The sequence below is a fragment of the Vicugna pacos genome, chromosome 1, assembly GCF_048564905.1.
Source record: "Vicugna pacos chromosome 1, VicPac4, whole genome shotgun sequence".
NCBI classification, from domain to species: Eukaryota; Metazoa; Chordata; class Mammalia; order Artiodactyla; family Camelidae; genus Vicugna; species Vicugna pacos.
Genome location: NC_132987.1, coordinates 124,425,104 through 124,452,339, shown reverse-complemented (window position 1 = coordinate 124,452,339; position 27,236 = coordinate 124,425,104). Strand labels below are relative to the sequence as shown.

At 50.5% G+C, this 27,236-nt stretch overlaps 1 protein-coding gene across 1 annotated transcript in view; it reads right to left on the bottom strand.

The window, feature by feature from the left end:
• The window catches only part of PCNT (pericentrin), a 76,132-nt gene that overhangs the window by 6,193 nt on the left and 42,703 nt on the right, over nt 1-27,236 (bottom strand). Inside the window, exons 24-35 of the mRNA XM_072970887.1 lie at nt 24,731-25,103; nt 24,049-24,173; nt 22,688-22,917; nt 22,204-22,320; nt 21,194-21,400; nt 19,037-19,207; nt 18,658-18,810; nt 17,497-17,589; nt 11,226-12,086; nt 10,642-10,833; nt 3,738-4,399; nt 1,778-1,835 (exon numbers count right to left, since the gene is read on the bottom strand). Coding sequence (XP_072826988.1) covers nt 1,778-1,835; nt 3,738-4,399; nt 10,642-10,833; nt 11,226-12,086; nt 17,497-17,589; nt 18,658-18,810; nt 19,037-19,207; nt 21,194-21,400; nt 22,204-22,320; nt 22,688-22,917; nt 24,049-24,173; nt 24,731-25,103 — 3,242 coding nt within the window. The remainder of the gene's footprint in view (nt 1-1,777; nt 1,836-3,737; nt 4,400-10,641; nt 10,834-11,225; nt 12,087-17,496; nt 17,590-18,657; nt 18,811-19,036; nt 19,208-21,193; nt 21,401-22,203; nt 22,321-22,687; nt 22,918-24,048; nt 24,174-24,730; nt 25,104-27,236) is intronic.

Sequence of the window (27,236 nt, the reverse complement as noted above, 5' to 3'; positions counted from 1 at the left end):
GTCCTCCGCCCTCGCCAGCCAGGAGCACAGCTGCCCACGGGCCCCGCCCCGCCCCGCCCCGCGGCTCTGAGAACCAGCGTGGAACCGCACCCCCAGCCGGCGCCGGCCGGGCGCGGGGACCACAGACACAGCACTGGGCTGAGAGGGCTGAGGCACCTCCACTCTCAGGACCACGGCGTCCCGTGGAGGGGCTGCACCGCCGTGGCCTCCGCGGGCAGTCTCGTGGATCCGCCCGTCACCCAGTGCCCCGCCTGCTCCAGCTGACACTCTTCCCGGCGTGGGGCCCCTCACACGTGTAGGACCTGCACCTGTGTCCCCGGCTTCGGGGCGGCTAGGGCTGCGACCACACAGGGCCCCCGGGACCTGGCCCTGCGGCCGCACCCCACTGGGAACTGCCTGGCTGGCCGGGCGGCTTCCCTCATGGCGGCGGGCAGGCGGCCTCAGTCCACAAACAGGGTTGACACTTAAAATCAACCAAGGGAACCCCTAGTCCACAAAAGCCTGGGGAACGTGGGGAACACAGGAGGCCAGCCACCTGCCCAGGTGCCAGCGCCTGGCTTCCCTCCGCCGCCCCCTCGTGGCCGCTCAGGAAAGGGCGCCCGGGCTTTGCTGGGTTCTCCCTTCCAGTCACTAAGCATCAGGTGGTAAAAGATCAAGGCCTGAGCATAAGCACTCAACCTTTTCCCCAGAAAATTAGGAATTCTAGTGTTAGGTTGGAGATGCTAGCAGAAATGCGTCTTTAATGTTTTATGTCACATAAAAAATTGAGAAATGCAAAAAAAAACCTAGAAAACATTACTGCAATTTCAGTTCTTAAAGGAATAAAAACAGTTTCATGCTTTGAATACAATATCAGACAAGGTTTTACTTAAAGTGAAAACTGTTTCCTTCGGGAATACTTTGACACCCAGACAGGACACAACAGAGGCATGTTACCATTTACCTTATCGGTCAAGCTTACGTCACTGGTTTTGCCATAAAAGTATGCAGTAGTGGAGAGAGAAGAAAACCTAAGAAAAGCTTCCCAAACACTCTGCCTTCTGGGGGTAGAGGCACTAAGTGACCTGTGACCGTTCTGCAACTGACGCGTGTGTCAGATCATCACAGTGCACACCTTAAACCCCTCCACTCTCACATGTGCATTCGAGCTGGGAAAAGTTTCAATTCTGTCTCCACGTTAAACCCCCAGACGCTGAGGGGGCCCCTCCTCCCTTGCCCAGAGAGAACCAGCCCGGAGGGCGTGTGCAGGGCGCAGCGGGCCAGCAGCCCCGCAGGACGGCAGAGGCTGATGTCTGGGCTTCCAGGCAACAGGAGCCCGGGGCCCCGGTCTCTCCCGCCACCCCAAGGACAGTGGTCGAGGACACACGGGTGACATCTCGGGAGTGACCTGGGCCACCCGGAAACGTCTGCATGTGCAACACTAAATGTGAACACCGAGCCGAGCCCAGGCCGAGACGCCCACCAGAACCACCCGGCCTGCCGTACAGGCCAAGGAAGAAACCGCGCCTGTCTCGGGCTCTGGATGAGACGGAAGCACCTCCTCTGCGCCTCAGGCTCCGACTTGGCCCACGCCCCCAGGTCTGCGGATAAGGCCCCTCCCCACCTCCGTGGGTGCCCGGGGTCGGGGGGCAGCCCTGGCACAAGCACCCCTGGGTCATCTCCAGAAAGGCTGAAGGTCAATCCTCAAAACCAAACAAATCACAACTGCGTCCCGGGACAGGGCCGTGCGTTCAGATGCCAGGGGCCTCACCGCCATCCCGTGCCCCTCAGCCGGTACCTTCACTTGCTTTGGATGGACCTCCTTCTTCATGGTGACCAGTGGCCGTCGGAACCCTCTGGGGGCAGGAGGGGCCGCAGGACCAGCAGTGGGAGCTCCCAGTCTTCCCGAGCCGTGGGCTAGCATCTCTCCAGACCCCGAGCCAGCACCTAGAGGCACAGTAAAGGCAGGGGAGAGGATCGCAGCTCTGGGGGGCTGCTTGGGGTGAGGCCGGGCCCCCAAACGCCCAGGAGAGCCACGGGGGCTCCTCTCACCAGAGAAGACATCCAAGGAGCCCCAGGACGGTGAGAGTACTTCACAAAAACGTAAGATGAGAACTACACACGTTAAGTAAGAAAACATGCAATCTGCACGTTTGATACGTGAACATCCACAATCTGAACATAAACCTTCAGGGAACTCGGCTCATTTTCACACAGACGCAGGGTCCAGGCCGACACCCTGGGAGCCAGCACCGCCACGGTGGCCAGGGGGCCCCATGAGACACACGCACGCCAACCCGTCTGCTGCAAACAGAAGGGCCACCGCTTGTGGGGTCCACGCCGCACGGGGCCCCGGCCCAAGCGCCCCGCCAGGCACCTGGCCTGCCCTCACCAGTGTCCACCCCACAAGGGACACCTGGACACTTGGTGCCATCTGGTGCTCATCTCTGTAACAGGCACTGACGGGGCAGTGGGCAGAAACTCAGTGAGACCTGTGGACCGGACGTCACGAAGCACACGGTGACCCTCCCAGGAGGGGAATGATAACACGTCAAGTGACGCTCAGTGCACAGACCCAGAGGCAGACAGACGTGGGGGGAGGGGCAGAGGGGAGCAGGCGCAGGCAGACATGCCAGGCTACCACGGGTCGGTGGGGCAGGACGCTCGGCCTGGTCTACACGCCACAGCTGCGTAAGTAAAACTGTGACTGACTCACTTTTTTCAGCGCTTTCTCCTTCTAACCCCAAAGGAGGTGATCTCGACTTTTCTTGAAAATCAAGAGATGTTACGATAAAATCTTCAACATCTTTCTCCTGTTCAGATAGGGAGATTTGTAAATGGTCATAAAATAATAACTTATTATGTCACAGAGTTCAACTTGCCAGATGGAAACTAAGTTCTGAGGCTGTCATCTTCCCACACAGAACCCAAACCCAAAAAGTGTTCAAAGCTGGTGGACATGAGGTTAAACGCTCATAATTTAGTCAAAGTCATCCACATTTCTCTAGGAATATGTTAAAGAAGTCACTGGCAAATATTTCATATTTTAAAGTCGTGCCTGCTGCAGGAGCACACAGACAAAAGAAGGAAGCATGTGGGAATGAATGGTAGAATGTGGACCCCTTAAATTACACAAACCCCATAATTTACCTGCCACTTTATCTAATCCAAGATACACAAAGTGTCAAAATTATGTCAGAGAAAATATAATCTAGCCCAAAAAAAATAAATGGAAGTGTTCCTGAAGTTAATTAGACTATATGTTGAACTCACTAAACATGAACTGCAACTGAAAATAAATCTAAAAAGACATGTTCTAGCCCAAGAACCCTACGCAGAACACACGTGAAGATGTGTTTATGATTATACTTCCCATGAGTCAGGAAATGTGGGTCTGCTGTGCATTTCCGAGTAAGGCTAATGCATTTCAAGTGTTTTTGAGAACAACTGAAGTGCTCTATGTTCCTATCACAGTCGGTTTGGGTTCATCCTGCAGGATGCTGACCATCCCACACCTGCTGACCAAGGGACTGCCAGATGCCCACCCAGGCCTGGCCACCAGGCCACATCAGGAGATGAACCAACAATGGCTGCAGCTGTGACCCCGCCGGCCAGCCCCGCGGGAACATGCTGGGGCCTTGGGCATCCCCTGGACCCGAACCAGGACAGCACCCAGGAGACCACTTACCACAGCCCCTCGCTGAGCATGGCGGTCAGTAGAGGGAGTCCTGTCTGCAGCCAGTGGAGACTCCGCCCACCTAGGGGCCGTTCCCGCTGTGGACTCGCCCGGGTAACAAAGCAGCCCTGACTGGTCGGCCTGGAGCAGTGAGGTGCCCGCCCCATCCCACAGGGAGGTGTCCAGGCTACGCTGGCTCAGGGCATCTGAGCAGGGTGTCAGGGGCAGGCTGGGCAGGGGCTCAAGGGTGGAGTCCTTCCTGGCGACCTCAGGGGAGCTCCAGGAGGCCAGGTCCATTGTCCTGAGCCCGAGCTTCAAGGGCTCGGGCCCCTCGGCGTGGGCGGGGTCTGGGAGGCACCTGAGCGAGCCCACCTGGGAGCAGAGCGACCCTTCCTGTGCAGCAACCTGCTCTGCCGTGGGCACATCCAGCATCCCGCTTCTCAGCCACGAACCCTGACTTCCAGCCGCGTCAATTAGATCCCAGGTGGTTGCATCGACACTAAACGCATCGACGGGAGGTGAGCTGTCAGTTTCTTCACTGTTACTAGAACCATCACTCAAACTATTTTCTAGAACATGTGAAGACGCCAGTGCCCACTGAGATGTAAAGCCCTTCGTCTCGACGTCGACGTCCGGGAAGCTCATGGAATGCACCAGACGGCTCAGCTTCTCCTGAAGTTGTCTCGCCTGAGCTATGAGATCAGCTTTCCGAAGCTGACAACCTTCCAGTAGTTCGCCTTTATCCTGCAGGTAAAAAAGGACACACACACAGCGGAGTAACGAAATTGCACTCTGCCATGTCTGTCTGTCTGTCTGTCACTTATGAGCCAATTTCAGGGTCTGAGCAAGTAAGGATGAGAGTCCATGATGAGCCCTCGGGTCCCTCTAGACTCCTACAATTTCCAGTTTTGTTTCTGTTTTGTTTTAATTCCCCTGAACCCCTGCCCAGCCTGCCCCTGACACCCTGCTCAGATGCTGAGCCAGGATCCTAGAGAGATGGCAGAGCAGGAAGCACCAGGAATCCCTCTCCCCACCTGGACAACCCGCACAGGCAGAACTGTCCGATACAACCATCCTGCCAGTCTGGGGTCTGTCAAAGACTTGCAACCCCCAAGGGGAAGACTTGGAGGTAAGCTGCTCTCAGCTCTTGGCAGGGAAACAGCTACCTACCCCTCCATCGAAGGGCCCAGCAGGAACGATGCCTGTGTCCCTGGAGTACCTGCAGGGCCTAGGGTAGGCAAAAAGGACCATGTCCTCCAAAAACTGGGTATCTGTGCTCTGACTGATGCTTTTGGTCACAGGGGTGCAGACAAAGAGGCAGGAGGCCATGGCTGTTGCACCTGTCCCCCTCTTTGTTGCAGCCCCTGCCCCTCTGGCTGAAGTGACCTCCAGGGGAATCGAAGGGCAAGTGCTCTTTTTCCCTACCATTGCATTTTCCTCTTTTATCTTTTTGGGGAAAAACTTAAAACTAGGACATTCAAAAACAACTGCATATATAAGGGAAGTTCTGAAGTGCCCGTGTGTGCCTAGGGAAAAGGCACAGGCTGAGAAGAGCCCTGAGAACTAAACTTTACACCCCAGGCTGATCCTTCACTCAGAGACAACAACCTAAAAAACAAAACAAAACTAAACAAAAACACCCAAAACAAAAGCCAAAACAAACAAACAAACAAAAAAAACCAACTCTCAAACACAATAACAAAAAATAGCAAACACTGAGAAAGAGAGTTTGATCTCCAGATTCACCACATTATTAGGTTAAAAAGGTTCCATGTTCAACAGCAACAACAAAAGTCACAAGCAAACAATGGAACAGGAAAGTACGGCCCAACCAGAGGAAAATGAATTAACAAAAATTATCCCTGAAAAAGACCTGATGATGTATCTACCAGACAAAGACTTCAAAAAAAGCCATTCAAGGACACATAAAGAATGAAGGAAAATGTGGAGAAAGTCAAAAAATAATGTATGAACAAAATTAAAATATCAATAAAAAAGGAAAAAAGAAATCAAAAAGAAATTCTGGCAGAAAAGTACAACAGCTGATATTAAAAATTCACTAAAGGGACTCAAAGACAGATCTCAGAAGGCAGAAGAAAGAATTAATGAACTTGAGAACAAAGGAAATTATCAAATCTAAGGAAAAGAAAAAAAAAGATTGGGAGAAGTAAATGGAGCCTATGGGACCTGTGAGACAGCACCAAACAAACCAACACATGCATAATGGGAGTCCCAGAAGGAGAAGGAAGAGAGAAAGAGGCAAAGAGAAAATACGACGATACAGTGAACGAAAACTTTCCAAATGTGATGAAAGATATGAACATAAATATCCAGGAAACTCCACAAACTCGAAGAAAGATGAACTGAGAGACCACTGCCAAGACACATTGTAATCAAACTTACAAACAAGCCAAAGATAAAGAGAGAATGTTGAAAACTGACTTGCCACATGCAAAAGAACCTCAGTAAGATCAACAGATTTCTCCGCCAGAAACTTGTGGAGGCCAGAGAACAGTGCATCAGTGTATTCAAAGTGCTAAAAGGAAACGCACTGCCAACCAAGAATCCTAAACACAGCAAAACTGTCCTGCAAGAGTAGGGCAGAAATTAAAACATTCCCAGAGAAACAAAAGTGAGGCAGTTTGTTACCACTAAGACCTGCTCTGTGAGCAAGGTTCAAGAGAGTCCTCAGGGGAACTGAAGGAACCCTAGAAAGCAACGCAAGCTGCGTGGAGAAACAAAGATCTCAGTAAAGGAAAACGCGTGGGCAATTACAAAAGCTAACGTCATCGTAACAATGGCTTGCAACTGCACGTTTTGTTTTCATCATGAATTAAAAGATTTTTTTTTATCTTTTAAAAATATTTTCTAAGTTATTAGTCTGAAAGGTAGTGTTGTAATTTGATTTTGTGACTCCACATGATTTCTACATAAAGAGATTAATGAATTTAAAAGAATTATTAGTTTATGCTTTGAGGCATACAGGCATAATAAGCATTAGGTTTTGTAAAAGAGAAACGAGAAGGGAATTTAAACATTTCACTATTAAAAAAAAATCAGTTAAACACAAGAGAAGACGGTAATGCAGGAAATGAGGGACCAAAAACGCTACAAGGCATAAAGAAAACAAATAGCAAAGTGACAAGAGTACAGGGCTCTTTATCAGCAATGACTTTAAATGTAAAAGGGTTAAGCTCTCCAAAGACAGAGATTGGCAGTGCGGATAAAAACGCATGATCCAACTATATGCCGCCTACAGAAGCTCACTTTAGACTCAAAGACACAAATAGGTTGAAAATAGAAGGACAGAAAAAGGTGTTCCATGCAAATAATAACCAAAAGAGAGCAGGGTAGCTATTTTAATATCAGACAAAATAAATTTAAACCAAGAAAAGTTACAAGAGACAAAAAAGGAGACTGAATCAGTAATTTAAAATCTCCCAACAAGACAAAGTTCTGGACCTGACAACTTCACTGGTGAATTCTACCAAACATTTAAGGAAGAAGTTACACCAATTCTTTAGGGTCTCTTTCACAGGACAGAAGCAGAGGAAATGCCCCTAACCTATTGTGTGGGGCCTGCAAGACCCTGCTGGCTAAAGCCAAAGACACTGCAAGAAATGAAAACTGCACACCAGTATCCCTTATAAACATTTGTGCAAAAATCCTCAACAAAATAATAACAAATCAAATTCAACACTATACTAAAGGAATTATACACCGTAATCAAGTGGTGTTTATTCCTGAAATTCAGCATGGGAAACTCGGTCGATGTAACACACCACATCAACAAAACGAAGAGAAAAAAGCCACACGATCTTCTCAGTTGATGCAGTAAAAGCATTTGAAAAGCAAAACCCAATACCCTTTCATGATTAAAAAAAACAAACAAAACACGCAAGTCAACACACTAGTAGAGGGAAACTACTTTAACATACAAGAGCCACACACAAGACACCCTCAGGGAACATCACACCTGAGGAAAGGCTGGAGACTTTTCCCCTAAGATCAGGAACAAGGAAGGAGTGCCCACTTCTCTTAAACACAGCACTGGAAATTCTAGCCAGAGCAATTAGGCAAGAGAAAGAAAGAAAGGGCATCCACGCCGGTAGGGAGACGTAAAGTGATCTGTGTTCACAAATGACATGATCCTACATGTAGAAAACCCTAACGGGTCCACAAAGTATTAAAACTAATAAATCAACTCAGCAAAATCACAGGATGCAAAGCCAGCACATAAACATCAGCGGCGTTTCTGCACAAGGACAATCTGAAAAGAAAATGAAGAAAACAGTTCCATTTACAATAGCAAAAACAACAACAAAAATTAACAAACAATTCACCAAGCAAGTGAAAGACTCGTACAATAAAAGAACAGACATTGCCAAAAGAAATCAAGGAAGACACAAATAAATGGAGACACATCTCATGGTTATGCTCTGGAAGACAGTACCGTTAAGATGTCAGTATTACCCAAAGCGATCTACAGATTCAACGCGATCTCTATCAGAATTCCAGACATTTTTGCAGAGATAGAAAAACCCATCCTGAAATTCATATGGGATTTTAAAGGACCCCAAACAGCCAAAACCACCTTGGAAGAGAAGAACAAAGCTGAAGGACTTACACTTCCTGGCTTCAAACCTTCTGACAAAGCTACAGTAATCAAAACAGTGTCACACTGGCATAAAAACAGACACAGGGGACAGAACAGGAAGTCCAGGGATAAACCTCAGCGTGTACTGGAACAGGGTTTTTGACAATGGTGCCAAGACCATTCAGTGGGGAAAGGACTGTTTTCACAAATGACACCGGGAGTACTGGATTATCCACACGCGGAAGAATGAGTTGGACCCTTCCCTAACACCACATACAAAAATTAAACCGAAAAAGATCAGACTTAAATGTAAGACCCAAAACTATAAAACTCTTGAGGAGAAAACATGGCAAAAGTTTCACATCATTGGATTTGGCAATGATTTCGTGGATATGACGCCAAAGGTATTGGAAACAAAGTATTAGACTTCATGACATTTTTTAAGTTTGTGCATCAAAAGATACTATTATCAGAGTAAAAATGCAACCCACAAAATGAGAAAAAATGTTTGCAAATCAGACACCACAATAAGGGATTCATTTATCCAAAACTACAGAGAGAACTCCTAGAAGAATTAAAAGAACCAAACACCCTGATTCAAAAATTGCCAAAGGACCTGAATAGACATCTCTCTAAAGAACATACACAAATGGCCAATAAGCACATGAAAAGATCCTCAATATCACTAATCATTTGAGAACTGCAAATTCAAAACTACAATTAGGATGGCTACCAGCAGAAAAACAGAACATAACAAATACTAGCGAGGCTGTGGAGAACTTGGAACCCTTCCGCACTTCTGATGAGAACGAAAGCAGTGCAGCCACAGTGGGAAACACTATGGCAGGTCCTCAGAAAGTGAAAAATGGAACCACCATGTGATCCAGCAGCTCTGCTTCTGGGCATACACCTGACAGGTGACACGGTCTCTAAGAGGGATCTGCACACCCATGTCTACAGCAGCATGACTCACAACGGGTAGCGGGGGAAGCAGCCCAGTGTCCACCAGCAGATGACGGATAAGCAAAATGCGGTGTATACACACAGGGGAGTATTACTCGGCCTTAAAAAGGAAGAAAATTCTGACACATGCTACGACATGGATAAACCTTGGTGATAACATAATGAGTGAAACAAGGCAGAGTGAAAAGACAAACGCTGTGTGACTCCACTTATGTAAGAGTCCTAGAGCATCTCAGAACTCACAGAGGAACAGAGAGCAGACTGGTGGGCACCGGGGGCAGGGGGGCTACTGGTCAGTCACACGGGCAGTTGCAGTTTTACAAGATGAAAACAGCTATGCAGACAGACAGTCACACAGTATTATAAGTTTACTTAGTATCACTGAGTATACATTTCAAGTTGATTAAGATGTATTTCACCACACACACACACACGTCAAAACCTACTTTTTCAGGAAACAAAGCCTGGAAGGTTCTATATGCAAACACTGGAAAAAACAAAACTGATTTATGAAATGAATTTGGAATTTCCTTGTCAGTGTATGACTTCTGAGGATTTGGCGACCAGCTCTTGGGATCCAGGGCTAAGCTTTCCCTTAAGAGTCCAAATAGATGTTCCTGCCACAGGGCACTGAGACAAGTTTGCCACGAAGTCAGGGAACAGGTTCTCTCCACACACAATATATCTTCTGAAGGGGCCCGATAAACGCACAAAACCAGATTCAGGTGTCCTCTAGGAAACTGCAGGATTCGGAATCTCCCAGTCTCCCAATCCCCAACATGGGGCCTGTGGCACAGCGCAGGGGGTCCCGGGGACTCAGGCTGGAACCCGAGCACAGTGCGCAGCGTGCACACAGCAGGTGACGGGCTCTCACCCGAGCACCTGTCAGGTCTCAGAGCATCTCAGCTCTGTGACAGTCCGATGCTGCTGACTGCAGCCTCCCCACCTGGGACAGAAAAGTCGGCTTTCATGTAGCTTCTGTCCTGGTGACCAGAATTTTAAACCTGCTGAGCTGAAGACTGCGCTGCTCTGCCTGGCCAGGAGGAAGAGCGAAAAGATGAAGGGAAAACCCTGGAGGGTCAGAGGATAAACGTGACGCCTTCAGGTGAAGCCGACGCTGCCAATAAAGGCTGCGGGCCACTCATCCTCGTGGGAAAACTCCAAGACACAAGCCCTGGCCCAGTCAGACCCCCACCTGTATCAACCACGAGGGAAAAATACCTGCTCATTTTTTACAAGATGATTAGACCACGAGAAACGAGAGGGTGAATCAAACGCGGGAAATTTCAAAACGGATCTGAACAATGAGTGGCAGACTGGGGGAGGGCGTCACTGTCTGCAGCCCATGTGCGTGACACCAAGGAGTTCTCTGCCCATAACCAGCCCCCGTGCTCTGGGCCCCCACCCGCTGAACACGGCCAGGCACCTTCACCGTTCCGGACACGTGGCCATGGTCCTCCACGCGCGAGCACATTTCCTTCTTCACCAGAAGCAGCTCGGACTCCAGGAGCCTCTGGCAGACTGTGAGCACGGACATCACGTCATCTTGCTTGCAAAGGCCTGCACGGTTCAGCATCACCAGGGCTTTGGCAGGCTGCAAGTCCACCGAAGCTGGGCTCTGCAATGAGCAGAAAAAACCACGATGATGCTGTGAACACGCAGCCTCAGACTCTGGGAGCTCCGGAGCCAGCTCGCCCGCCAGCAAGGCTCCCAGGGAAAGTCCATAGCTCGTGACCCACATCACACAAGTGGGGCAGGAGACCAGAGGAGCACATGCCCACAACAGGCCACGACGTGCTGGAGGCTGGGGCAGCCCCACAAAGCACGGCCTCCCGCAGACATCAAGCACACTGCAGCTCCTCCAGCTCCTGCCTGCACCCCAGTCCCCCTCCTACACTCCAGCTCCCCTGCCTGCACCCCCAGCTCCCACATGCACCCCCATATCCCCACCTCACCCAGCTCCCTGCACACAGAGGCTGCACAGCTGTAGCCCAAGGAGGAAGGACCCACCTGTGGGTCACCGCCATGGCCGTGGGGAGCCTCCTGCTCCAGCCCTTCATCACATGGCGCCCGGCACTGGGCGCTGTCGTCCATACAAGGGGGTGGGTGGGCCCCGCACACCTGCTCCCTATCCAGCTCCTTCTGGCACCTCACAAACCGCTGGTGGAGCGCCTGCAGCTGGCGGCTGAGGCGGCGACACTGTGCTCGGAGCCGCTGCAGCTCGGGGGGCTCCTCAGTGGCAGCCAGGGGCTGCTGCTCCAAGGCATGGCAGAAGCGGGCCACAGCCGACAGGAGGGCCTCCAGCTCAGAGGAGTGGGCCCGCCTCTCTTTGTTTACGGCCTCAATTTCTAGGTCTCTTTCTGCAATCTTCGCGTCCTTGGCTTTCAGGGCAGCTTCAAACTCCTGGATCTGGGCGGCCAGGCCCTGGACCTCAGCCTCCCTGAGGGCTGCACTCTGCTCCAGCTGGGCCAGCCTCCGCGCGGCAGCCTCCTCCGCATCCCGCAGGCGCCCCTGCAGGGCCTCTAGGGCCTGGCCGTGCAGGCGCTCCTGCTCGCTCAGCAGCCGGCCCAGGGCTTCCTTGGCCTCCAGGGCGGTGTGCAGCTCGCCCTCCAGCACCTCGCGGGCCGCGGCTCCCTCCGCCTGCAGGCCCAGCAGCTCGTTTTTCAGGCTGCCCGCCCCGCCACTGTCACCACCGCTGACCTCGTGCAGCGCCGGCCCCGCGACGGACAGCTCCCGCTGCAGCTTCTCGATGACCTCGTGGAGCTGGTCCACCTCCTCCGCTCTATCCTTCTGTAGCCGCTCCTGGTTCTCCCGCAGATTCTCAATAATGGATTTCAGCTCCTCAATTTCAGAACCCCTGTTACACATGACCTGAAGAAAAAGCACATTTCAGAGGAAATTAAATGGCCAACTTCAGAATTTCCCCTTTCACCTTGCAGTTCAGCCTGAACTCACTCCCACAGAAGCGGAGGGGCTCCACAGCTTAAACAACCAAACAGCTGTGGAAGCTGGCTAACAATGCCACCAAACAACATGAATGTCTGAAAACCACCCAAACATCCAGTTACTTCAGGTGGAGCAAAATGGTCAAAAAGCCACACGTGCCACTGCTGCCCTGCCGCCTGTTCAAACGCTTCGATTCCAGCCACGTCCTGCTGCTTCCAGGCCTCACCCAACGCGCTGCCCAGGCTCAGGGGACACTCTAACTTGGCCCCATCTCAGTCACCTTTTAAATGTATTTTGTTAGCATGTCAACAACTTTGACGTGTTTGATTTTCCTAAAGGGGGCATTTAGATTGTAGGTGTCATTTTAACAGGAGAATAAGAATAAAAGCGAGAAGTCGGGGCGGGGGATTTGCATTGGTTCGGGGTGTGAACGAGCCAGAGCACACAGCATGCTTTCCACACTGTGTGCAGCGGGGACAGGGGACTTGGCACGCCAGGTGTTGAAGGGTGCTTCTGCCTGTGCTATCTCATTCTCAGCAGTTTTAAGGTAAGAAATGTTACTGTTCCTACTTTAAAGATGGGACAACTGAAATTTAGGTATGAAGAATCTTGCCAAGACTGCAAAGACAGTAAATGGAAAATCAGGACAGAAACCTGTGTCCATACGGCTCCAAACTCCATTCTGTTAAGATTACATCATTGTAGTGACCAAAAAATAAGAAAGTTCTAACCAATCTATGTTCTAGTTAACAATTTTCAGCCAAATTGTCACAATACTGTTTTGCTTCCTAAAGCAGGCCAATTTTACCCTGATACCAAAACCAGACAGACATCACAAGAAAAGTACAGGCCAGTATCCATGATGCATACAGATGCATAAATTCTTAAAATACCAGTAAATAGAATTCAGCAAATATAAAAAGAACTATACACCATGACCGAGGGGAGCTTACTCCAGGGATTCAGGACTGGTTCAGTATTCGACAATCCATCAATGTAATCAACCATATTAGAATTTAAAATTTAACAAAATATAGCATTTTTTAAAATTAAATGAACATATCATTTAAGATAGCACCACACAAAAAATTAAGTACCTAGACATAAATCTAACAAAATACATGCAGGACATGTGAATTGAAAATTATACAACATCAATGAAAGAACTGCAAGAAGACAAATAGTCATACCATGTTCATGGATTAGAAGACTCAACATTGTTAAAACGTCAGTTCTCTCCAGATCAATCTACAGATTCAAAGGGGCCACACAGACGACCAACAGGCACATGAAAAGATGCTCAACATCACTGATCATCAGGGAAACGTAGATCAAAACCACAATAAGATACCACCTCACATCTGTCAGAATGAATATCATCAAAAAGAACACAGAATAGAAACGTTGGCGAGGATGCGGAGAAAAGGGAACCCTCCTACACTGTTGGTGGGAATGGAAGTTGGTGCTGTCACTGCAGAAAACAGTAAGGAGGTTCCTCAAAAAACTAAAAATAGAACTACCATATGATCAAGTAATTCTATTTCTGGGTATATGTCTGAAAAAAATAAAAACACTAATACAAGAAGATACATGTACCCCAATGTCCATAGCAGTATTATTTATAATTGCCAAGATATAGAAGCAACCTAAGTGCCCACCAACAGATGAATGGATAAAAATGTGGTGTACACACACACACACACACACACACACACACAGAAATATTATTCAGCCATTAAAAAGAATGAAACTCTGCCATTTGCAACAACATTGATGGATCCAGGGAGTATCACACTTAGAAAAGTAAGTCAAATAAAGACAATACTGTTATCACTTACATGTTGAATCTAAAAACAAAACAAATGAATAAATACAACAAAACAAAAACAGACTCACAGATGTAGAGAACAAACTAGTGATTATCAGTGGGGAGAGGGAAGGGGGAGGGGCATGACGAGGTGGAGGATTAAGAGACATGGACTACTACGTATAAAATAACTAAGCAAAAAAGATACGTGTACAACCCAGGGAGATATAACCATTATTTTGTAATAAGTTTGAATGGAGTAGAATCTATAAAAATACTGAATCACTATGTTGTATACCTGAAATTAACACAGTACAACAAATTGACTAGACTTCAATAAAAAAATTTTTTTAAATTGCAAACATTTCACCACCATATGGATGGCAAACAAGCACGTAGTAAGGTGTCATTAAGGAACTGCAAAGAAAAACTCCAAGGACACCCACCACACACCCATGGGAACGGCCACAGTGAAGAAGACTGGCCACACCAAGTGCTGGCGAGGACGGGCGCAGTCCTCGCACACTGCTCCTGGGGGCGTAAGATGGCAGAGCAATGGGACCAGAGTCAGGCAGTTTCTCTTGAGGTTAAACACACACTTCCACGTGAATCAGCTGTTCTATTCATAGGTATTTACCCTAAAGAACTGAAAACTTATTTTCACACAAAAACCTACACATGAATGTTTACAGCAGCTCAACTCATAACTTTCAGTCAGAACCTAGAAACAACCCAAACACACCTCAGTGAGTGAATGGATACACAAACCACGGATTAAAGTATTAAAAGAATTAGTGGATGAACTGCAAACACATTGTGCTAAGTGACTGACAGCATCCTGCAAAGGCAAAAGCCGCAGGGCTGGGGGACAGATCGGCGGCTGCGGGAGTGGGTGGGGGAACGGTGGCCACAAGGGGCAGCACAGGGCTCAGGCCTCCTGGGTGAGGGACTCAGTGAGGCGCTGTCTTGGTTGCAGTGGTGCTTACAGAACGAAACGCAGTTTTCAAAACGCATGGAACTGTACCCCGAAAAGGGAATTTTACTGTGTTGTGGATTTTTTAAATACTTTGAAATATTTATCAATAAGAAATGATTATATTAAAAATAAGATCTGTCTAAAATTAACGACTGAAGGTTTCACCTAAAGAAGCTAGAAAAAGAATAGCAAAATAAATCCAAGGTACATAGACGGAATCCAATAACAGAAATGAGAGAAATCAAAGAAATAGGAAAAAAATTGACAAAACTAGTAAAGCCAAAAATTGGTTCTTTTAAACATCAATAAAATTAATAAACCCTGAGAATAGGAAGATGTCAGAAAAAGAGAAAACACAAATTCACCAGTAAGAATGAAAAAAGGGTCATCGATGCCAAACTTACAGGTATTCAGTGACTTAACAGGAAATGGTTAATACGATTAATAGTTAACAGGAAAGATTACAAATTCCTTCATGCCAAGAAATTTGACAATCTGGATGAAATGGACAAACTCCTTGAAAAACGCAACTTATCAAAACCAGCACAAGCTGAAACAGAAAGTCTCAACACCCACATACCTAAGAAAGAAACCGAGTTCATCACCAAAACGTCCCCACTAAGGAGCCTCCAGGGCCAGATGGTTTCGTGTGCATTCTATCAGAACGTGTAAGGGACAAAATCGCATCCATTTAAATAACCTCTGTCAGAAAATGGAGAAAGTAGGAGAATTTCAGTTCACAAGCCCAGCAAAGTCTTCATACCAAAATCTGATAAAATATCACCAAAAACAAATACAGACTGGAATCCCTCATGAACACAGACGTGAAATCCACTAAAAACATCAGCAGCTCAGCCCCAGCGAAGCACTGAGAGCCGCCGGTCGGCACCCAGCAGGGCTCGCCCCACGCGAGGCTGGCTGAACCTCCCCAACCACCCAGTGCGACGCACCCTGTTAGACAACGCGAACAAGAACACAACCACTTCCAAAGAGTCGGAGGACGGAAGCAGAAACAAAAGGGAGCCGCCCCAACCTGAGGAAGGACCGCGAGGAGACCGGCAGCTGACACCCGCCCCACGGTGGGACAGCGAGGGGGTGAGGCCAGGACGGCCGCCTTCAGCGGTTGTGCTTAACGCCGCGCTGCAAGTGCCAGCCCTGCAACAAGCACCAAAACGGAAGAGAAGACAAAGACTGGAAGCGACAGGGCAGGCTTTACTTGCAGGCAGTGTGTCCTCTGCAGAGAAAGCCCCAGAAGTCTGTCCCAACAATACCAGTGCGCGTGAGTTCAGCAAGGTAACAGGGTACAAGGTTAACACGCAGAAACGACACACATGCATGTGTGTATGTGTGCTCACGGCAAACAGCTAGATAATGAAAGAAGTTTAAGTCTGTTTACAATAGTGCAACAAGCCAAAAATACTCAGGAGGCATCCAATAAACGAGGTTCAAGACCTCGTCCTTGAAAACTAGAGTAAGAGGGAAGGTAAACGAAAATGAAAGAAACACCACTAACCAGGTACTAGAATAAACAATGAAGGAAGGGACACCGCGTGTTGAGAGTAAGGGGCCAGCTCGTCCAGCAGCTGCTGGAGAAGCAACCACAGAAAAGAAAGAACACACACGTCAGAAGAGGTCTGAGCAGCGGGGGGTGGGGGGGCAGGAGTGTTCAGTTTCCCACAAACCTGCAGACACCATGAGTCTACAAGATGAGAGTCTTCACTGACAGAAAATAAGGGCAGAAAATGCAACAAAACGCGGTCTCCTTCGAAGAGTCAGAAGCCTAACAGAAGTTAGTCCTACAAATGGAATTTCGATTTATTGTATCAAAGCAAAGACATCATCAATACTTTCACAAAAAATTACAAATAGAATTACAGAAAACAAAGCACGTACAGATTGACATGTTTAGAAATAAACAAAAACCTCAAAGAAAGTATTTGAGATTATCTTTATAAAGCTTTCTACTCTTCTTTAATTTTTGGGGGGGGTTAATTAGGTTTATTTATTTAGTATCATTTATTTTAATGGAGGCACTGGGGATTGAACCCAGGACCCCGCACATGCTAAGCATGCGCTCTACCACATGAGCTATATACCCACCCCCTAACGCTTTATATTCCTAATAGAACTAAAATATTTTCCTCATAAACTATTTTCAATATTTACAATACTTGAGCATTCGCATGGCCAGTTCTAGAGCACTGTGGACAAGAAGCAGATAAAACCTCCTGTTTTAAAGGCATTCCTCTAAGTAACACAAAAGTGTATTTTAAAATTTTGCCAAATAGATAAGGTACCAACACAGACCCTAACTTCCCCACAGCCTCTGTCACGGCGACACTTGGGGTCGTGAGGAACTGCAGACAGACTCCTTGTCCCCGATGGCCCCACCATCCTCACACCTCCTCCAGCATTAATGACAAACCACTGTGACCTCGTGTAAGGACACAGGCGCCCCCGCTGACCCCCAAACACCTTACGAACTACTGAGAACGTCATGCCTAAGACATCAGATCAGACTGCAGTCCCGCGCAGCGCCAGGCAAGGCCCACCTCGCTGAGGGCGCCACAGCCCGTCCCCGCCAGCTGCTGCTCACTCTGCTCGCTCACACACGTCATCTCCCTCTCCTTGTTTTGCAGAAATGCCTGTGGAAATAATAACAATAAAACATAACAATAACGCCAACAAAGCATTACTATGGGAAATAGTCCTGACCCTGCAGATGCCAAATATCCTAATCAAACAAGCCTGCAGTTCTAAATACAAACACTCAGTTTGAAAATGTTTTTCTATTAAAGTACTTCCTGCCTAAAATGACATATTAGTTCAGCTTTTAAATTCAATTACTGCATTTTTCCAGGCAATCTTGTTTCAAAGCAAGCACCAAAGAGCAAGCAAAGTGTGCTCACCTATTAACTATGGACGAACTCCCACCAGAAGGATATCCAGGGACTAGAGATGGCCTAAAACCCTGTTTTCACTGAAGATATTTTAAAACCATGCAGATGCAACCTTGTGAGGAATGGGCGCAGGCGGCATGACCCCCAGCTTCCCGGGAGGTGGTCAGTTCCCGCTCACCAAACCACCGCCAGGCTGCACCCACCGGCAGCTCGTCCAGGTCTGATTACCGTCCGCACTATACAGAGCCTGTTTTTCATTTCTGCCTCAAAAGCACAATTACATTAAGGCAACAGAGAAGACTTTAAAACCGATTTTTCTCCCGCTGCTGACAGGGAGTGACCAGGAACCCAGAGCACGCCTCTTCTAGAACGTGGCGCCCCCGTAGAGGCCCAGAGCAACACCATGGTTTCAGAGTGACCATTAGTCCCTCCTTACAGTGTCCGTCATTAGGGAAGCGCCTCCCTCTCCTGCAGCTCTGCTCCAACAAGCATCCCCCAAAGGCCCGATCAGCAGTGCTGCAGGTGGGGGCGAGGCCTGGCGCAGGGGGCAGCAGGGCTCTGCCAGGCCCAGTGATGCTGCTTTTCCACTGACAGTGCTGGGAAGCTGCTTCCACCACACACATTCCAGAGCTGCTGTGAGCCCCAGCCTGGCGCAGAAGTCATGCACCTGCTGAGTCACCTGCCAGCACCACGTCCCTCTGTCTTCAGAAAGAAGGTCCCGTGTGTCCGGGAGGCCCGAGGTCTGACCCTGTGACTGACGCCTGGCACTCACAAAACCGACTGAACGTAGGTGTCTGCGGTCTCCCAGCTCACCTTCAGACCGGCATTCTCTTCCTGAAGTTCTCTGATGCGCGTGGCGGCACTGCTGTCCTGCACGTCCGGCTTCCAGCCCAGGTGGAGTACTTCTTCGTTTCTGCTCACCAAGTCATGTTTAATTTTTTCTAATTGTTCTTTTAAGTCCAGAACCTTGCATTAGAGAAGGTAAGCATGAAAAATCACCTAATATTCTGACTTAATAATTATTAAATTCACTTTGAAAGATTTAAAAGTACACACCAGAGAAAGCCATCAATTCCCCACAATCCACACAGAAATGTGCTTATCACAGAGACAAACAGTCATCACAAAGCACAAACTGTTCTCACGGACACAGACGTGCAGACGCTGAGCAGAGGAGGCTGCCCACACGGACCTCGTCCTCACGCTCCAGCAGCGCCCTCTGCAGCGCCTCTAGCCGGACCTCTGGGCCCTCAAGACTGCTGCCCGCAGGAGGTACCAGGCACTTGCCCTCGTCCAGCCTGGACTGCAGCGTGGACACCAGAAGCAAGTTGCTCATCTGCTGCTCCTGCAACGCCGCCTTATCCTATTCAAGAGAACAAAGACTGATTTTTAGGCAAGCATTTCAGGAAATCAGAGCCTCAAACCACTGTTTGTTATTAAAGCACAGACTGTCCTCCACCCGCCTGGAGACACCTGCGTGTACCAGTCCCACAACCCACAGGCCCAGCCACACTCCGGAGCAGACGTCTGCCTGGTGGAAGGCGCACCCCAGACAGACCACAGTGCAAACCCGGGCCTCCGCCGCGAGAAGCTGTCCTCAGTAATTACTCAAAAAGTACAAAATGGTCTCAGGGCTGTTAGTGGTTTAAAAAGACTGGAAAGAACTTGCCAAGGAACAAGGCAGTGGCTGACAAGACAGCCATACAGTGAATATTAACAGCCCTTTAAAAAGGTTTCAAGGAGCTTTCAACAGGAATAAAAGGGTCACAACATACTAAGCGGGGAAGAAACAGGCGTCCAAACTCGTACATGTGGTCCAGCTTTGAAGAGGAAACGAAGGCGTTTTCCACACCCGCACTGCTGCCTGCTGGGGGAAGAAGCCGCCAGAACGCCCCCCGCAGGCAGAGCGGCCGATGTGCTGGGCACCCTTCCCAGACAGCAAGTCCTCAAGGAGGGCCTTGGCTGCATCAATGGGTCTCAGCAGTATTTTCGAGAACCAAACACCCCGATAAAAATTCCTGTCCTTAAAGCAGGATTTTCTTAGGGCCAAACCAGTGGCTCCAAAATAAGGTTTCTCCCTGAGCCTCAGACTTCCAAGTAACCTTTAAACCTCCAGTGACATGAAATACAAGAAACTTCAATACCCTCGGACTACATGCGTGAAGGAGGGGGCGGCACTGACTAGAAAGGCCGTCCCACCCCCGCCCCCCTTGCTGAGACTTCCCGCCTCCCCTCCAACGTTTGGACGCCAAGGTCTGAACGTCGCAGAGGCGTGTACCAAGCTCCGATGTGAAGAACGAGCACTGTTGGTGTTATCACCGAGGAACTGACGTAAACTCCTAGCTCAAACAGTGAACTAATCACAACTGGGCTCCACGTAAAATATCTGACGAAATAGGCTTTTCAGCCTAAAATCTTGATCATTCGTTTTATCACTAAGGACAAGCTCGTCAGGTAGAGGAGCGCTACAAAACTGGCGCAAAGTGGTACACGCTACTGTCACACGAAGCGTGACGCTGGGATGGGACAGGAGACGCACAACTGGTTTTCATCCACCTCCTGGCACGGAATCCTGACACCGTTGGGGTCTCCAGCGCAGTGGCGGTGATGAAGGCACCTCAGTACTCGTGACAAGCCCCTCCTGCCACATCTGAGTCTGTGGTACTGAGCGGACGTTCAGGGAGACCCCAGGTCACCTAAGGATGGGGGCTGCTGGGCAAGTGAGCCAACCATGTGATTAAAGGGTCAGAACTTTTCATCTCGCCCCTGACCTCCGGGGGGGAGGGGGCTGAAGGGTGAATCAATCATGGCTGCAGGAGGAAGTCTCCACAAAAACCTGAAAGGACGGGCTCCCGGGCTTCTGGGTTGGTGCACCCCTCCCCACACCCTGCCTTCCACACCTCTTTCATCTGGCTGTTCCTCAGTTGTATCTTCTTTTTAATAAACCGCTGATCTAGTAAGAAAAATGTCTTGAGTTCTGAGAGCCACTCTACCGTATTCGTTGGACCCGAGGAGGTTGTGGGACCCTTTGATCTACACCACTTGGACTTGAGATGGACGTCTGGGGGCAGGGGCAGTCCTGTGGGTCTGAGTCCTTAAGTTGTGGGGTCTGACGCCACCTCCTGGAAGACGGTGTCAGAGCGGAGCGAAGCTGCAGAACACCCAGGGGGGTCGCTGAGGATGGGGGACCTCACCTCCGGTGCCCCGAGTGTCGTAAGTGTGGCGAGGAGTGCCCACAGGGGTCAGAGCCAGGGCTCTGCAGCTCAGCCCCACAGAGCAACGGACCAGGAGCGCCCCAGAACTGCACACCCCACTGGGACCCCCACCCCGAGCACAATGGGGTGCTCACCTGCTCCAGGTCCTGCACGGTTCTCCTCTGTCTCTCCAGGTCTTCCTGGAGCTGCACGAGTCTCCTCGCGGTGCTGGCGTTCATCTCCTCGAGACGTCTAATCTCCTCTTCCTTGATTAGCACTTGTCTATCCGCCAATTCTTTCTTTAATATCAATTCATTAAGTCCATCTGATTTTTCTCGCAATTTTTCTTCTAACAATTCAACCTAAAACAACCAAAAAATGCTTCATAAATATTGAAAAAAAATCTTCCAAGTTAAAAAGTGCACAACGAAACTGCGAGGAAATCGACCTCTACGTGGTTTTCCAGACCCGAGCTGCATAGCAAGGCCTGGCGAGGGCGTGTGGTGGAGTTCTCCCAGTAAAAAGACAGACTTTGTTAGTAAAAGAACTTAATTTGGCAGTATGGAGCAGACGCCCCTCAGCAATCACAAGGGCCAGGTGCGGTGCAGCTCAGCCCGGCTCAGTGTCCAGAATCAGGCTGTGTGAGAACAGCCACCCTCCAAAGGCCACACATCTGCGATGCGTTTGCACAACAGCACAGAAACTGCAAAGCTACGGGGAGCGGCCAGGTTAGCGAGGGCCTGCGGTCTCCTGTCTGCATGACCGCCCAGGCCCTGACCTTCTGCAGGACGGCACCACGGAGAGGGGGGACTGGGTCTCACTTCTTACAGCTGCAAGTGAATCCACAATTGTCTCAAAGTAAGTTTGCGTCTCAAGAAGAATAAGCACATCGACCACAGCTGAACAGACAGGGGCGGCGGGCAGATCCCGCCCCAGGCAGAGGAAGCAGGACAGACAAGCCGAGAGAAGGATCCTGTGCACCCCTCCCCGCGTGGCCGTGCAGCGGGCGGGCGGGCGGACACCAGCACGGAGCTCCCTACCTCCTCATCCAGCTGCGTCCACTGTCGCTGCTCACATAAGGAAAAGCATTTGCAAAGATAAAGTTTAATACCGTCACAGAGAACAGCCCCCCACAGGCACACACCCGCGCGCGGGGCTGACTCACGTCGCTGTCGCAGGGGCCCCGGGGCTGCAGCCTGGCTGCCTGCCGAAGCTGCTCCTCCAGCCTCAGAATCTCCTGCTGAAACTCCTCGCGCTCCTGCTCCCTCTCCGCAGCCTGCTCCTGTCAGAGAGACGGCCTGTTGGGACCCTTTCCTCTGAGCACCGTGGCGCCCACTACACACCCCCGCCCCGAGAAGACCAGTGCGGGTCTCAAGGGAGAGAGCGGAAGGGTCCCTCGCTGCGGGCACCATCAAAGGGTGGCCCTCGGGGGACCCAGGGGGCTCCTGAAACGTGGGCAGGAGGGAAAGACAGAGCCACGGGGCTGCAGGTGCCTCCTGGACAGCGGTGGGCTGGGCGCGCAGTCCTACGCCGGGGCTGTGGAGTGGAGCGTGGGCACCTCAACCCTAACGTCACAGCGAAGAAGTTACTTAAGGACCTGGGGAGAAGTTCCCACTACAATTCGACCCCAAAGAGATCAAAACTCTTACGTCCATGAACTGCCGCTGGCGACGCAGCTGCTTGTCCAGAGAGCCCATCTGCTGACTCAGGGCAGAGAGCTCCTCGGCCTGCCGGGCACACGCCTGGTGCCTGGAGAGCTGCTCCTCCAGCTCGGCCTCCAGAACCCGCATCTGCGCCAGCAGAGCCGAGCGGTCCTTCTCACACTGCTTCCTGGCCTCCGACTGCTCCTCTGTGAGAGAATCCACCTCCCTGCGAAGAGCTGCAGGTGCAGAGAGAGCAGGCGGGCGAAGCTGAGCTCAGGGTGCCTGTTTCCGCAGAAACACAGAGCACCCAGCCGCCAGGGCAGCCCGAGCCCTCCCGTCCCCTACCCCTGCAGGCGTGTGACCTGACTGAGGACGCACGGCCGCCGGAGAGGCCGAGCCCGCAGCCTGGAAACAGCCACTGAAATGGATACTGACTAGCCTGTAGAGAGCAGACAGACAGCAAGCCCACGCTGCGCAGCACGGGGAGCTGCACTCAACGCCTGCTAGTGACCCACGGGCGGAAGGGTCTGAAAACGAGTATGCGTGTGTCCCTGCACGACTGAAGCTTGTGCCGCCCCGACGCGGACGCAGCGCTGTGAGCTGACCGCGCTTCAACGCAACACATGCACACCGAAACAATGCTGAGCGCGTTCACAAGAGGGAAGGGAGGGGAAGAACCACACCTTTTATTTATTTACTTATTTGTGTTGGGGGGGAGGTAATCAGGTTTACTTATGCATTTGTTTTTAATGGAGGTACTGGGGACTGAACCCAGGGCCTCCTGCATGCTGAGCACACACTCTGCCACCGAGCTCCACCCTCCCCCTCAATTACTCCTTTTAAATGAAAATCAGCTAAAATGCACATTTTTAAAGCCTGAGAAGAGAACACATCTTGGTGTCCCCCAGTGACAGACCAGGTCACATACACTCTCCATTATGGGGACACACACTGTGAATTAAACCTGCCCCCAGGGAGCCCAGTCCCTGGCAGACCGGCCACCAGCACAGGGCTCACTAAGCCGGGGACGACAAGGCCACAACCCAAGGGGAGACTGCAGGTTAATAAGCACCTAGGGGAAACGGTTTTCCCTGTGTGGGTCCTGACGTGTTGAAACTACCCAGAAACTGCAATATTCAGTTCATAAGTTTGTATCTACAAGTCATTAGCTTTCAAAAGTTAATTATTTTAGTTTGTAAAAATCAATCTTTTATAACAAAGTACCATCACCACTAATATAACATTCTCAATAAAATTCCATGCTAGTAAGTCAGCAACTATGGTAAATCAGGCTTAAACATGCAGCCAGAGCAACGTCATTCCCAGCCCTTGGGGACTCAAAACGAGGGCTCGTGTGTCAGCACCACCTTCAGGACTGAGGAGAGGCGTCCATGCAGCCACTGAGGCCACGCTAGGGCTGAGTCCAGAGTCGGGAGGCTCCCGGGCCAAGCGCAGGCCCCCGCCCAAGGACAAGCATCGCAAGACGTGGTCCCTGCAGCAGCAGCGTAAGCATCATGAGACTGACGCCTGCCCGCTTTTACGTGCTGAATACTGAAGATCAAAGTTACCGTTTTATGTAACCGTTTGCCACAAAAGCTCTGAAGCACTTTTCTTCTTTAGTAAAAACTTTCCAAAACCCGACGCAAACACAGCGCATCACAGAAATAACGCGTTTGTTCTCACAAACCTGAATCCTTGTGTGCTACAGTAACAGGAAGGCCTGCAAATGAGAACACACAGCATTTTCAGGGATGAAAACAGAGAACAGGAGGTCTGGGAGTGAAAGTCAGCAATCAGAAGGGAGGGTGGCAGCAGCAGGGTCTCGGGAAGCACTGGGGCCTCATGCGTCTCTAAATTTGTGTCTCAGTAACATCTGTGCCTCCAGGATCCAGATGCTGGTGCTGGGGTGTGGCCCGATGGGGTTCATGCCTTGATGGTAAAGGGGCCCACGAGCTCCTGCCCTCCTACATGGGACGGACGGCCCAGAGAGAAGGCGCCTGTGACCCGACAGCGGCTCCCGCTAGGAGGCAGCTCAGCTGGTGTCCTCACCTTGGATTCCGCCGCCAGGACCATGTTAGAAATGCCTCCAGCAGCTGGGCCGCCAGGTCTCTGGCATCAGCCACAGCAGCCTGGACAGACTGAGGCCCCTGTGGGCCCCGGCTCCCAGGGGCTCTGGCACCGACGGTAAGGAAAAACACAGTACAGACGGCATCGCCCTGAAGGCGCCAGGGGAGGTCCAGGCCCAGGTGTGGGTGGATCAGGGCCTGCGGGCCAGTCCAGGCAGAGTCACTGGGGCCTTGGGCAGCCGGGACGAGGCTGCTCCCCGGCTCAGGGCCGTGTGGCCGCTCAGCCGGCCCCGCACTTTGTGTCTCCCACGGGGTCCCGACTCTGACGCACTTACACCCGATGCGAGGAGGGTGGGCTGCAGGCGTGAGAGGTCACGGTAACAAACACGGGTCTCAGACGGGACAGGCCAGGGCACTAATACCTGGGAACAGGGCACTGCCCACTGGGACGTGAGGCCCACAGCACGTGTGGACAGGAAAGTATCAGGCAGAAGAGCCGACATTGAGGAAAAAACGACGGACAAAGCCCCGGATGCGAGACGCCAGGCCCCCGGCAGAGCGGGACCTCCTAGACACAGTCCTCTGACACGTGAGAACATCCCAGCAAAGAGAAGCGCCTGAAAACACCCGCAAAGACACATGACCGACACCTCAGCCGAGAGCGGGGTGCCAGAAAACGACGTGTGCGGTCTCGAAGTGTTAAAGGAAAGGAAATCAAGCCTAGGGCTGCATCTTCCAGCCACCACTTTATTTAAGGATGAAAGTGAAACAAGGAAACTTTCAGGTCCTCAGGGTCTTGGAAAGTACCCCTCACAGTCCTTCTTTGAAAGAGTCCAGTCCACAGAGTCGGGGCGAAAACAACCCCCATCTCACTGCCACCGAGGGAGCACCGTGCACACGACAGGGACTCGCGGAGCACACGTGCTCTTGTGCTCACACACCCGTCCCTGGGCCGAGCAGAAGCCGGAGGGGAGAGAGGACTGGTTTCCGTGCCGGGGGAGCAGAAGGCCGCACGGTCAGCAGCGGCCAGCCGCCACCCCTCAGCGGCGAGGCGGGAGGGGAGCAAGTCCCAGGAAGCCCCGAGACGACGCAGAACAAGAAGACGCCACAGGTCAGCTTTTAATGAACACCACGTCCGTAAGGGACATAATTTAGAGTATAAAAAAGACTGAGAGTGAAGGGGTGAAAAAAGACGTCCCGGGGAAAAAGAAAGCAGGTAAATTTTTTTTAACATCAGAAATTTACATCAAAAAATGGAAAAGAGACAAAGAGATGTTACGTGTATTACGAGAAAACTGAACAAGAAGATCAAGTCTAGAAATGGCCACAGACAGTTTTAATAACTCGTGTGGACAGAAATTAAGGCAACGGTACAATCACTCTTTGCTTCAGGAGACTGCAGGCCTGTCAGGCTCGCACGTAGACACAAGACCAAGGGTTAGCATGAGTCACAAGTCCCACCCCAGAGAGGTGACAAGGACAAAGGCAGAAATTAACCAAGCAGACAAAACAGGAATTTGGTAGTTTATCAATGAGAAGAATTAAAGAGAAGAACTTGGAGGAAGAGAAATGAGTTTCCTGACTGGCGGGGATGGAGCACGCCCAGACCCAGCTCAGCACAACCCCCGAAAGGCAGCGGCTCCCTCAGGGATGAGACGGGGCGAGGGCCCCCACGCACCCCCATTTGCCTGGTCGGGACAGGTCTGGGAACCTGGACCCGAACTCACGCAGAATCACATCTTACAGACCCGCTGATGACACCGCCTGCAAATGTCACACTGTAAGCTTTTTGTTTAAACTGTCTTTATATTAAATATTTTAAGATCAAAACTAAGAATCTAAAACTATAATGAACTACTTTTGCTAAAACTGTACGTCTTCCTAGCTGAAGTTAACATTAGGCGCTTATTTGGTAATTTTAAACACAACTTCAAAGCAGCCCTCATTTTCTTCATGGTTTTGGGCTGTTTATCTTGTGAAACGTGAAGTAAAGCGGAGGCACCACGTCAAGGGGTTTTAACGCGGAGCCCGGGCCACTGAGGAGTGTATGGTGCACATGTGCCCACAGGGCGCAGCCGGGAACCTCAGAACCAGGCCAAAGCACGGGGGTCCAAGGACTTGGCCAGAGGCCTCACCTGCCCCTTGTTCCCGTTAACAGACTCATCCTCCCGTACGGGACGGACGGCCTGAGCGCCTGGCACGTTCAGCCCAACTGGCTTCTGCCTCCAGTGAAAATTCCTTGTAAGGCAAATCTGCCTTCTCTGTCTTTAAAAGCCCCAACTTTGTTCCCCAGGGGGAACCGAATCTCTCTGCTCCAAACTACAATTCTTCGATCCCAAATGAACACTTTCTGCTGGCTTACTGCCTCGTGGGACGTCCGGGCTGACACTGACAACAAGGCAAGCAGTGTTCTCAGCACCTCCTCTCGCTGGTGACCAGGCCTTGTGGAGAGCTGGGCACCAGCCATGCCCCCTGGCAGCCTGACCCTG